The 12,569-nt window shown below is 35.6% G+C and overlaps 1 protein-coding gene across 2 annotated transcripts in view; it reads left to right on the forward strand.

Moving 5' to 3' along the window:
• The window catches only part of GRID2 (glutamate ionotropic receptor delta type subunit 2), a 1,342,883-nt gene that overhangs the window by 1,102,518 nt on the left and 227,796 nt on the right, over window positions 1-12,569 (forward strand). For both annotated transcript variants that reach the window (XM_060011605.1, XM_060011606.1), the window contains one exon: window positions 466-604. In XM_060011605.1, coding sequence (XP_059867588.1) covers window positions 466-604 — 139 coding nt within the window. The remainder of the gene's footprint in view (window positions 1-465; window positions 605-12,569) is intronic.

The following is a 12,569-nucleotide window of genomic DNA, read 5'->3' on the forward strand; positions in this document are numbered from 1 at the left end:
GTTCTCCCAAGATTATTAATAACCTATGATTCTAGGGAATTTAACAAAAAATAATCTTTTAATATTCTTTATTAAACTAGAAATCTGAAAAGTTATGTTAAATATAAGCATAATAGTATTAATATCTCCTAACTAGTAAATAGTCAAGCCCTTGGATATAAAGTGTATATCTGAGGTTGTAATAAGAGGGTAATTCTAGGGTTGAAGAACAAGCTGGAAGAAATACCATTTAAACATGTTATACTAAATATTTATCATGCTTCTATTTGACTGAGTCTCACATAATCTCATAAACCAGATTCAAATATGAAGTGATGAACGTAAGCAAAATACAGAGATCCATGCTGATGTTATGTGAAAGATTTCTCATTACTTAAAATTTAACTTGCTCTTGAATGTGTATGACTTCAGATTCTAAATAAAGACTTGTTGATGTTCTTTTATTCTCTTTGCTTCTTTCCACAGGTGGGGAAGTCCCATACACAACTCTGGCTACCCGAATGATGATGGGGGCTTGGTGGCTATTTGCTTTGATTGTCATCTCATCTTACACAGCAAACCTTGCTGCTTTCCTCACTATCACCCGCATTGAAAGCTCCATCCAGTAAGTAGACAAAGATTCCACTTGATACAAAGCATGAGAAATGACAGGCGTGGCCAAAGCTATGTGATGTCTGTTAATATATTTACAACTTCCTTTTGAGTAAAGGCTTAATTTTGTGATGTGCAGACATCACAACATAGTCCAACTCCTGAAAGTACAGTTTTGGTACAGCATTCTTTATACAATAAAATTCTGGGTATAATTTAGACATTGCTTCCCACATTTTCCTGGAAGGATAACACATATTCAGAATTTTAACCTCTGTAAAATATGACTGTGGGCAATATTATTAAAAAGAAGGAAAAGGATACATACTAAAATATATATATTTCAAGTTTGAGATGCTCAGTCTTTGCCTTGAGTCTGTCCCATTATGCACTGTCTGAGTAAATAGTTAGGTAGACACTGGATGATTGATAGATAGATGATAGGTAGGGAGAGGGAGAGAGAGAGAGAGAGAGAGAGAGAGAGAGAGAGAGAGAGAGAATGAGAATAGCTTTCAAGAGGTAAAACCACATTCTGTCTCTTCATTGCATTATAGCTAACGTGAGTATTATTGCTGCTGTTTTTCCAGCTGCAGTGGTGGTAAATTGCCGTTAACTATACTGTACTTTTGAATCCTGAAAGCTACCTAAGTCAGTGCTTCATTTCACAAATGACTTTCCCACGAGACTCCAAAGGCCTTTGATTTACCGTGGCCAGTTTTTCTTTATGTGGTTTCATACCATAAGGTCAGGTCAGTGCCACAGTACAGCTTCTGCCTTATTAGAACATAGTGTTCTGTATATTGTTTTACGAAAAATTTCTCTGAAAATTTTATTAATCCAAAATCAAGGTAGGTTGAACTTTCGTAAAGTTAAAAAACATTTATTTCTCAACAAAGTTGACAGTTCAAGATTAGAATAATTAACTTTGTCAAGGAATTAATTAGGGATTTACTTCATCCTTAAGAGAAAACTTGAATTCTTCTTGCCTTTAAAATAGTATGTAAATGAATTCCATTAGTAGTTGCAAAATTATTATAGCACAATACTAAAATAAAGTCAAGAATTAATGATCTAAAAAGAAATAGGGTATTTTCTTCAACTGCTTGTGTATCTAAATTGAAACCTCAAAATTCAGCTACTAATAGTCAATTATTTCATTCATTTATGAAAATGATGTTCCCAACTTCTCTCATCAAATCAGTCTTAAGTTGTTTTCCCAGTTATTTCTTTGGTGCAGAACCTTCATATCCTTTTAACTTACTACCCTTGTAGCCAGTTCTACGTGTGGCATAAGTTATAAGTGATCCAGAGTGAAGCTCATGGAAAATTTAAGCTCATGACCCCATCAGAGTCCTATTTTAAGCAATAATGAAAATGATTACAATGTCCCAGCCCAAGAAATCAATGAATTAGTAAAATTGTGCAAATAATAATTAACATTTATTGAGCACTCACAAGATGCCAAACTTTGTACTAGATGTTTGACGTGCATTGGCTTATTTAATACTTACAGCCATCTTCTGGAATGCATACTACTTATTAATAACCCATTTTACAACTGAAGTTGAAAAGATAAGTAACTTGCCTCAAATCATGCAGCTAATAAGCGATTGATTAAAGACCAGACCTTAAATCTGTCTCATTCCTGAATCTATGTTCTAACTATGCCACACTAGTCCCCGTTCCACACCCTTGTACATTTGTATGGCTAGTTGCTTTTTAGGGAACTTTATAAAGGATGTGTCATAGCCTCATTCATTGCTAAGTATAGTGATGTAAAGGATGACATTATTCAAATCCTCAATTTGTCTGAGGAAATAAAGTATCAAAAGTTAGGAGATTTTTGTGTTGGGTCGATTCTCTAGGCGTATATCCCAGCATGAGCTAATTATGTCTATAATTGCTACCTGCCACTCAGGGTAAGACTGCTTGCCAGACCAGTCAATGGAAATCACATTAAGAAAAATAGTTTTAAAAAATTAAAATGGAGCATTTTAATCTCATTAATATACTTCTTGTCAACTTTGTTTTACATGTTATATTTTAAGAGAACTTAAAGTACATAGGTTTTTACTATGTAGCTCAGATCTGACTTTGAAACATTTTAAAATAAATGAAGAACATTTTAAATAACTGATTTTATGTAGCATGTGACAATCATAAATAATAAAAATTATGGATATTATTCACGGAGAATTTATTATGAATTTATCAAGCATATATATATATATATATATATATATAAACACATATATATATCCCCTTTATTACTCAAAATTACCCTAATAATACAACTACTACTATGATTCCTACTTTGTAGATCAAGAAACAGAAATTTGGAAGTTAACTGCTCACTAGCACACAGTGAATAGTGTCAGAGCTGGAAATCTAACCTACATCAATCCAATACCAATTCATGACTTTACCTACTGAAGTTTTTCTTTATCTTACAATTTGTTTCTTGCTGGTTCTTAAAATTTGTTTGTTTGAGCTGCCCTTTCACTGAGGTTGCAGGCCTCATGGTGTGTGTATATCTGAGCTATTTAGTCATTACAACTTTTCCAGCATTCATTAGTATCTAGACTTTCATGCAATAGCAGTGGGAGCAAAAGCCTCTATCAAATTTTTACACCCATAGGATTTTCTAAAGTAAAGTCTAATGGAAAAAGATCCTAATTGCACATGATGTTTCCCTCAGGTGTAGCTTTCCACAATCCAAAATAACTGAACATTCATTTTTTTAACAAATTATTTCTTTCTAATGCCAACTCACATTATTAAAAGTCAACATTGGGTATAATGAATCTCCCCTTCCTTCTAATCTTTTCACTAGGTTAATTATGAAAGGGGAAAATCAGAGCCAAATAAGTTAAAAGAGACCTGATTCTCTCCCCAAACTTAAAGATAGCTTCTAATTTCATGCTTCAGCTGTGCTGTGTTGGTAAACATAATTGTAATGTTTCTTGGAAACATTCAAAGTTCCATTTATAACTAATGTCAAACTTTCTTGGAAAATTCTAAGTCTGATTTTTCTTAGAAAAGCAAAAACTTTTTTCACAAAACCATGCACTGTCGTTCTTCTTAATCATTCACATTCATGAGATTTGCTCATCGTTAAATGAAGCAGTGCTCATCAGGGTACCTTTTCCCAACCCAATTGCTGTTCCATTAACAAACATCTACCATCCACATCTTTATTCCCAAAATTCAAAGTCACTTCTGCACACCAGGAGAGGCAGAGGTGGCTAGCTGGTAACCACAAATCTGATCTCTTTTCCCCTGAGTCTGTTTCTTGGCTACTGTAAATAATGCTTCAGTGAACATAGGGGTGCATAATCTTTTCAATTCAAAAGAACATAATCTTTTCAAATTAGTATTTGCACTTTATTTGGATAAATACCCAGGAGTGGAATTTGTGGATTGTACTCTAGTTCTGGTTTAAATTGCTTGAGGAACCTCCATACGGTTTTCCATAGTGGCTGCACCAAGGCACAGGGTTTCCTTTTCTCCACCTTCTCACCAACGCTTATTACTTGTTGCCTTTTTGATAATAGACATTCTGACAGGTGCGAGGTGGTAGCTCATTGTGGATTTGATTTGCATTTCCTGGTGATTAGTGGTGTTGAGCATCTTTTCATGTGCCTGTTGGCCATCTGTATGTTAAATGTCTGTAATTTATACAGACATTTGGAAAAAATGTCTATTCAGATCCTCTGACCATTTTTAATCTGGTTGTTTGTTTTTTTAATGTCAAGTTGTATGAGTTCTTTTTATATTTTGGATATTAACCCCTGATCGGGTATATCATTTGCAAATATCTTCCCCCATTCAGTAGGTGGCCTTTTCATCTTGTTGATAGTTTCCTTCACTGTGCAAAAGCTTTTTAGTTTGATGTAGTCCCATTTGTTTGTTTTTGCTAATCCACGTATAACTTTTGAATCTCCCAAAACTTAATTAATAATAGCCTATGACTGACTTGAAACCTTACCAGCAACATAAACTGTTAATTAACATGTATTTTGTGTGTTATATACTTATTTTTACAACAAAATAAGCTAGACAAAAGAAAATACTATTAAAAAATCATAAGGAAAACTATTTATGGTACATATATGATTTTAATGAAAAAAAGTCCATGAATAAGTGGACCCTCACAGTTCAAACCCACGTTGTTCAAGGGTCAACTGTAGATATTTAAACACTGTGCTAGGCATTTAGTCTATAAATGTATTTAGGTATTATCCCTGAGTCACAATTTATTCAGGGAGATAACAGTGTAGAATTCAATGACATAGGGCTCTGATAAATTATTTATAAAATGCTGTATGAACACAGGGAAGGAGTGATTTAAGTCAATAACTTGGAGAGAAGGGGAGGAGAGAGGAAAAAAAACTATTAGACATCACAGAGGTTCTCTGATGTATCATCGGAGAGTTTGATCTTAAAGGATAAATTTCAGCATACTGAAGGAGTGGCTTATAGCAGAGGTATGAAACTCCTAGGAGAATATCTAGCAAAGGGTGGGTTATCAAAATGTGTTCATCTCCTTCATGGATTGAGATAGGTGATGTGAGGGTGACAGGAAGTGAAATAGAAAAGGAGGGTAGGACCACATCTTGAAGGGCATGATAAAGCTTATTACGGAATTTGGAGTTTTTCCTGGAGATAATGAAGAGTGACATCATTTAAGAAAGACAGCTTTATCTGTGGAGAGGAAGATAGGCCAGAGAGAAAAATGGAGGAGCATATGGAAACTCATTGCAGGTATCTAATAAACGTATATTTATGGCGTTTAACAGTATGTCTCTACTTGATATAAACCTGATCACATATCTTCTTGTTTTATGGGCTCCTTATGTGGAACTATCTAAGGATTAAGGGTAATTTAAGAGAAATCTGGCTTGAGAAACTTTATATCTCTAGGCTAACATTTACATTTCTTGTGAATGTAGGAGTATTGCGTCAGTTTATTTTTTTAAGATATTTTAAAAAAGGATGTGGTTTACTACCTCTTAGTTAAATAGATAGGGACGAAGAGAGTTACTAATGTGAGGAAATTCTAGAAGTCACTCTGGTTAGGCTGCTTTTCAGATGCAATTTTGCCAAAAATTTGTATCTCCAGGTTTGCTATTCCTGGACCCCATCCTGCCTATTAATTACTTTTAACCTTGAGCCATCAGAAAAGAAATGACATTTTTTATTCCATTTTAATACATTTTCTTCTTAAAAGTAACACAAGGCTATTTTGAGAAAATTAGAAAGTAGAGTAAAATTTTCTAGGACAAAGCATTAATAATCCATAATTTGTCATAAAGCAGTAAGTTCTGTTAATATTTAAGCAAACTTTCTTTTAACTGTTTATTTTGAAGCAATTATATATACACAGGAAATTGCAAAGTCAGTGCAATTATAGCACAGAGATATCCCATATACCCTTCACCAAGTTTCCCCCAATGGTTACATCTTCAGTAATTACAGTACAGTATCAAAATCAGGAAATTGACATGGGTACTAGGTATACATATAGCACTGTGCCATTTTATCACAAGTTTAGAATCTCTAACCACCACTGCAATACAAGACTACTCCATCATTACAAAAATCTCCCGCATTCTACCCCTGTATAGTCACACTCACACCTTCTTCCCCACCATCCGCAGCTCTTGGTAACCACTGATGTTCTCCACTCATTCTAAGAGTGTTATATTAGTTGAATCATACAATATGTGGCCTTTTGAAATCAGCTTTTTTTTTCACTCAGCAAAATGCCCTTGAGGTCCATCCAAGTTGTTGCATGCATCAGTAGTTCATTGTTTTTTTATTGCTGAGTGGTATTTACCTATTTTTGTTGTTTCCAGTTTGTTTAAAATTTACCTATTGAATGGCATTTTTGTTGTTTCCAGTTTTTAGCTATTACAAATAAAACTGCTAAGAACATTTATGCTCAGGCTTTTGCGCGGATGTTTTCATTTCTCTGGCATAAAAGCCCAGGAGTGTGATCGTTGGGTAGTGCGGTAGGTGTGTGATTAGTTTTTAAGAAACTGCCGAACTGTTTTCCAGAGCGCCTGCACCATTTTATATCTCCACCAGCAACATATGGGGGACCCAGTTTCTCTGCATCCTTGTCAGCATTTGGTGCTGTCACTTTTTAAAATGTTAGCCCTTCTGATAGGAATGTAGTAATATCTTACTGTCATCTTAATTTGCATTTCCCTAGTGACTACTGATGTTGAGCATCTTTTCATGTGTTTTTTTGTCATCCTTATATCCTCTTGCATGAAAGGTCCCTTTATGTCTTTGTCCATTTTCTGCTTGGACGGTTTGCTTTTTTACCGTTGAGAGTTCTTTACATATTCTAGATACAAGTTCTTTGTCAGACATGTGGTTGGCAAATATTTTCTCTTAGTCTATTGCTTGTTTTTTTTCATCCTCTTTGCAGGGTCTCACATAGAACAAACGTTTTTGATTTTGATGAAGTCAAATTTACCAGTTATTTTTTATGGATTTTGTACTTTTGACGTCGTGTCTAAGACTCTTCAAGGAACTCCTAGGTCCCCAAAATTTTCAACTGTTTTATGCTAAAACGTGTATAGTTTTACATTTCACATTTAAATCTATCATCCATTTTGATTTAAGTTTTGAACTAGGTGTAAAGTTTAGGTTGAGGTTCATTTTTTGCCTATGGATATTCAAATGTCCAGGAGCGTTTTCTGGAAAAAAAACCCAAAAGAACAAACTATCTTTCCTTCATTCAATTGCTTGTGCACTTTGTAAAGAAAAATCAGTTCGCATACTGTGTGAGTCTATTTCTGGGTTCCCTATCCTGTCCCATTGATCTAGGTATCTGTCTCTCTGCCAACCGCATAGATTTGATTACTGTAGCTTGAAATTGAGGATACGGATTCCTCCCACTTACTCTTTTTTTTTTTCAGAATTATTTTAGCTATTCTACTTCCTTTGCCTTTCCATATAAATTTTAGAATGATCTTGTCTATATCTGCAAAAAAGTAATGCTAGAATTTTAATAGGAATTGCATTAAACCTGTGTATCAGTTTGGGGAGTATTCACATCTTTACTATGTTGAGTCTTCCAATTTATGAACGCAGTATATCTCTCTGCTTATTTAGATTTTTAATTTCTTCTATCAACATTTTGTAATTTATAGCATATAAGTCTTATATATGGTAGAGTTATACCTAAGTATTTATTTTTATCCCAGTGATTATAAATGGTATTGGATCTTTGAATTTGGCTTCCACATATTCATTGCTAGTATTAAAATACGGTTTTTTATATGCTGATTTTATCTTGTGATCCTGATGTGAGTTCAGGGGTTCTAGGAGTTTTGGTAGATTCTTTGGGATTTTCTATGTAAACCTTCATGCCGTTTACAAAATTGAGCAGTTGTGTTTCTTTCTTTCTCACCTGTATGCCTTTTATTTCCTTTTGTTGCCTTTTCTGTGATGACTAGAACTTCTGATACTACGTCAAATAAGAGTGGTGAGAGTGGACATCTCTATTTTGTTCTCTGTCTTGGGGAAGCATTCGGTCTTTCACTATTAGGTGTAAGGTTAGCTGTAGGGTTTTTGTAGGTATTCTTCGTCGAGTTGAAGAAATTCTTTTCTATCCCTAGTTTTCTATGTGTTTTTATCATGAATGGATGTTAGATTTTGTCAAATGCTTTTTTTCCCGTCGACCGATATGCTCAGGTGATTTTTTTCTCCTTTAGCCTGTTTGGTGGATTACATTGTTTGATTAGTGAACTATTTTCAGAATGAGGTAGAGGCTAACTCTATTTCCCCCTCCTATTCCTTCTCCACCTTTTCCCCTAAATCTTGCTTTTCTTGTTAATTTTCTTCCTCTATTGATATGAGGCAATAAAAGAGCCTGACTTTCCCTGCCTGCAGCTCTACTTATTATTGTCTTTTCTCCTACCCCAGCTATTGCTTCCTTCTATCCATTATCTTCCCATTCCAGTTTACCCTCCAGAGTGTAGAGTCCAGACAGTTACCTTCTTACATCCTTAAAATTGGCTCTAAAGCCTCCATTATTACCTCATTCTATCAAAATAAAGTTCAATTCCATCAGCAGAGCTTATTAAACCGTTCAAAAGCTGATCAGCTTCTTTTTTGCCTACTAGCACCAATTAATTCATTCTCACACTTGTTCATGCTCCAGTCAAGTCAAACTTTTATAGGATATTTCATGCTTCTTTGGAGTTTCCATGCTGTTCCCACTCACTGAAATGACCCAGAACTGCATTCTCTTCTGGCATCTTCGGTTAGCTCAGGCACAATTAGTCATTACACATGTGTCTTCTCTTTGAGAGTGTACATTTTTCAAAGACAAGGACTATGTCACCTTCATATTTGTTCCCCTAATCCTTCTCAGAGTACCTGGCACAGAGTATTAATAAGAGCAGCTAACAATGAGTGCTTGCTATGTGACAGACACTCTCCTAATGCTTTGTGTAGATTTTCTCATTTAATCCTCATACTAGCCCTATGAGAGATATATTATTTTCATCTCCTTTTTGGAGATGACAAAACTAAAAGCTAGGGTAGTAAACCCAGGCAGTTGGCACTAGAACCTCTGTCTTCACCAGTGGGTCATATAGTCTGCAATTAGCAAATACACTAAATCTTTACTGAATGAAATAAATAAATAATATATGCGTGAATACATGAATGAATGAAAACCATCAGTATCATTATAAGTTTCTTTGAAAAATAAAGATTTGCAGAAGAGAATTAATGGCTGAATTATATTTAGCTAAGTCAATTCCAGATATTTCTAAGTTGCATGGTATCCTAGAAACAGACACCAGAGCCATGGACTCAAATAAATTTGCATTTAAAATCTCTCCCACTTAGTAGCAAATGATCTTGTCATTTTCTGTAATTATTTTAAGCCTTATTTTCCCTAAGAGTAAGAAGAGAATGAGTTCAACTTCATAACTTTTAGTATAAAGAATAAATGGGGGGAAAAAAGACATAAATAACAGCACAGTTCCTGGACACACCCTACCTAGGATTTGCTTCCATTTTTCTCCTTGCTCCCAGGAGCTCATGTAAAATTCCTTGAACTCTTCTTCCCTTCACTCTCATTTTTGGTGGTACTAATAACTATTCTTTTTACCATTTTGTCCACAATTTCATACACTCAGTTATTTCCTTTACCTGGTTCAGCTAAACCTCAAAGTTCCCTGTTGCCGCTGCTGTTGTTTCTGACACAGCTACCACCGCCCTGCCCTACTTCATGGGTGTCGTCTTCTTGCCCTGCCCCTTAATCCTCCAAGCCCCTCAAAGGTAAAAAACTGTCTCTCAGCAAGCCTTATCTGATCTTAAGCCTAAATAAGAACTTAGGAGGGAGATGCAAGAGGGAGGAGATATCGGGATATATGTATATGTATAGCTGATTGACTTTGTTATAAAGCAGAAACTTACACACCCTTGTAAAGCAATTATACTCCAATAAAGATGTTTAAAAGAAAAATAAGGATTTAGCCAAATGGTTCATTCTGTTGTCTCACTTTAGCTTAACTCTCATGAAGATTAAGTTGCTACTGTTAGTGACTAACACTCAACCCAGGTCAGGATATCTATGTGTGAGGCACGTTTTCTCTTTTAACTCATCTTTCATAACCTGTAGCTGTATACCACTTCCTTCCTCTGTGTAGTTTTCCACAGAGTTTTCATAACTGAATTTAGTGGCTCCCTTTTTTGAATGCCTTTGCATCTACCTTGTTTACACTCTGAGCAACATCTAGCCTTGTACTGGAGTATTATTCTACTTGTTTTACCTTCCCGATTACAATATATGTTCTCGAGGGTGGTTTTATGACTTGTATTAACACAGTGCCTTATGTAGTACCTTACTGAGTACACAGTTGGTTACAAGTAAATATTCATTGAATGAATGAACCAGAAAAGGATTTCTTAGAATCTGGCTTGAGACTATGGAACTCCATGACTTGTTTATAGCCTCATAAGAAATCAGAAAGAAATATGAAAGCCATTTCTGTGTTCTTTTATTCCAGGATAAGACAGGGAGCCCAGAATGGTATGTTCTCTCAGTTTCCTTAGTGTCTCACCTACTTCAGTCTTTCAGTAGGAGGCTATTTCTTAGCTCTCAGCAGGGAATTGCACACTTTATTAGGAACAGCCAAAATCAAGGTGGCTGGAGTGAGTTGGACCTGATTCATACTGCTTTTTATGTTTTGGTTTAGTATAGAATTGTATAAACTTAGCTCCAGAGTACATAGTCATAGCAGACAGAGGAAGACATTCATCTCCTTACTCTATACTGTTCAGTGTCAAAATGGCTTACTTGTCAAAGCCCTTAAGTACTACAGTGATGGATGTTTTATAAACATATAGCCATCTAGATGTTATAGGCAGAATTTTGTCTTTCTTTTTGGAAAACAAAAACTCTCAGAAGTATGCTGGTCTTTCAGAGCCACTCTTCAGTGAGGATTTAATTAAAAGTTGTCTGCAGCTTTTTTTGTGACTCGCAGGAACAGGGCTATTTTAGCATTGTTATAGACTCTGTTTACACTGAGCTCACTGAGATGAAAACTTTGCCAAACTAATAAGCTCCCACAACCCCTAAAATGATCTCCTTCTTCTGGACAAGCTGAATCATTCTAAACAAGTCAAATCCTCACCTCGTTCTCTCTCTCGGCCTTAGTCATCTAAGCCTAAAAACCTATTAAGTTCTCAAGAATATAAATTCCTGTATCCTCTCTATTTCTTGTTATTTTCCTGCCTTACCTGAAGTCAGCCAAATAAATAACTTCTATCTACCACAAGTATGAGAATATGGTAAAACTCTTATACGTGGGAGCACTCTGCTCAGTCATTTTAGAGGAGCCAGTGCACATGGGGCAGGCTTTTGTGAAATTAATGTAGAAGGGTAAAGATGTGGTACATATATACAATGGAATATTACTCGGCCATAAAAAGGAATGGAATTGGGTCATTTGTAGAGACATGGATGGACCTAGAGACTGTCATACAGAGTGAAGTAAGTCAGAAAGAGAAAAACGAGTATCATATATTAACGCATATACGTGGAATCTAGAAAAATGGTACAGATGAAGCTATTTCCAGGCCAGGGATAGAGATACAGACGTAGAGAACAGACGTGTGGACACAGTGGGAGAAGGGGAGGGTGGGGACGAACTGGGAGATTAAAATTGACATAAATACACTACCATGTGTAAAATAGATAGCTAGTGGGAACCTGCTGCATAGCACAGGGAGCTCAGCTCAGTGCTCTGTGATGACCCAGATGGGTGGGATGGGGGCGGGAGGGAGGTCCAAGAGGGAGGGGTTATATGTATACATACAGCTGATTCACTTCACTGTACAGTAGAAACTAACACAACATTGTAAAGCAATTATACTGCAATAAAAAAAATTAAAATTAAAAAAACTTTTTGAATTAAAATAAAATTTTAAAATGTAGAAGTGTAAGTGATGGACCTGGGTGACAATGGAATAGGTAGGCAGAGTTGTTCAGCAGAACACTGCTGAAGAGGACTGGAGACCTAGCTTTGAGTGTTCACGTCTCTTTCCTGCTTCTGAATAATAAGGTAAGTTTTTAAACCACTTTGTACCTTACTTTTCCGTCTTTGAAAATGTGATCCATTCCTTCTCCACAAGTATTTGTCCCACAGTTTGAATTAAGTTACTTCCAGTTTCTCTTCAACTATAAACTTCTATATCAACTACACAAATGAGGTATCTTATTAAACAAGATCTAAGATAATGATAAAAATATATTTGCATAGATTACTCAATAAAAGAAACCCTAGACTGAAAGGAAACTCTTTTTCACCATTTTTCTCATTCTGTTTTTCTTGTCCCACCTTGCTTTCCCAGTGCAGCACACCATCCTGCCAGCGATCCTGGTGTGCTGACCTCCACCCTCCGCTAAGTATCTGCTTGACCCCATTAGTTCTCTGATTCTCTTA

This window comes from Delphinus delphis, chromosome 5, assembly GCF_949987515.2.
Source record: "Delphinus delphis chromosome 5, mDelDel1.2, whole genome shotgun sequence".
Classification (NCBI taxonomy): domain Eukaryota; kingdom Metazoa; phylum Chordata; class Mammalia; order Artiodactyla; family Delphinidae; genus Delphinus; species Delphinus delphis.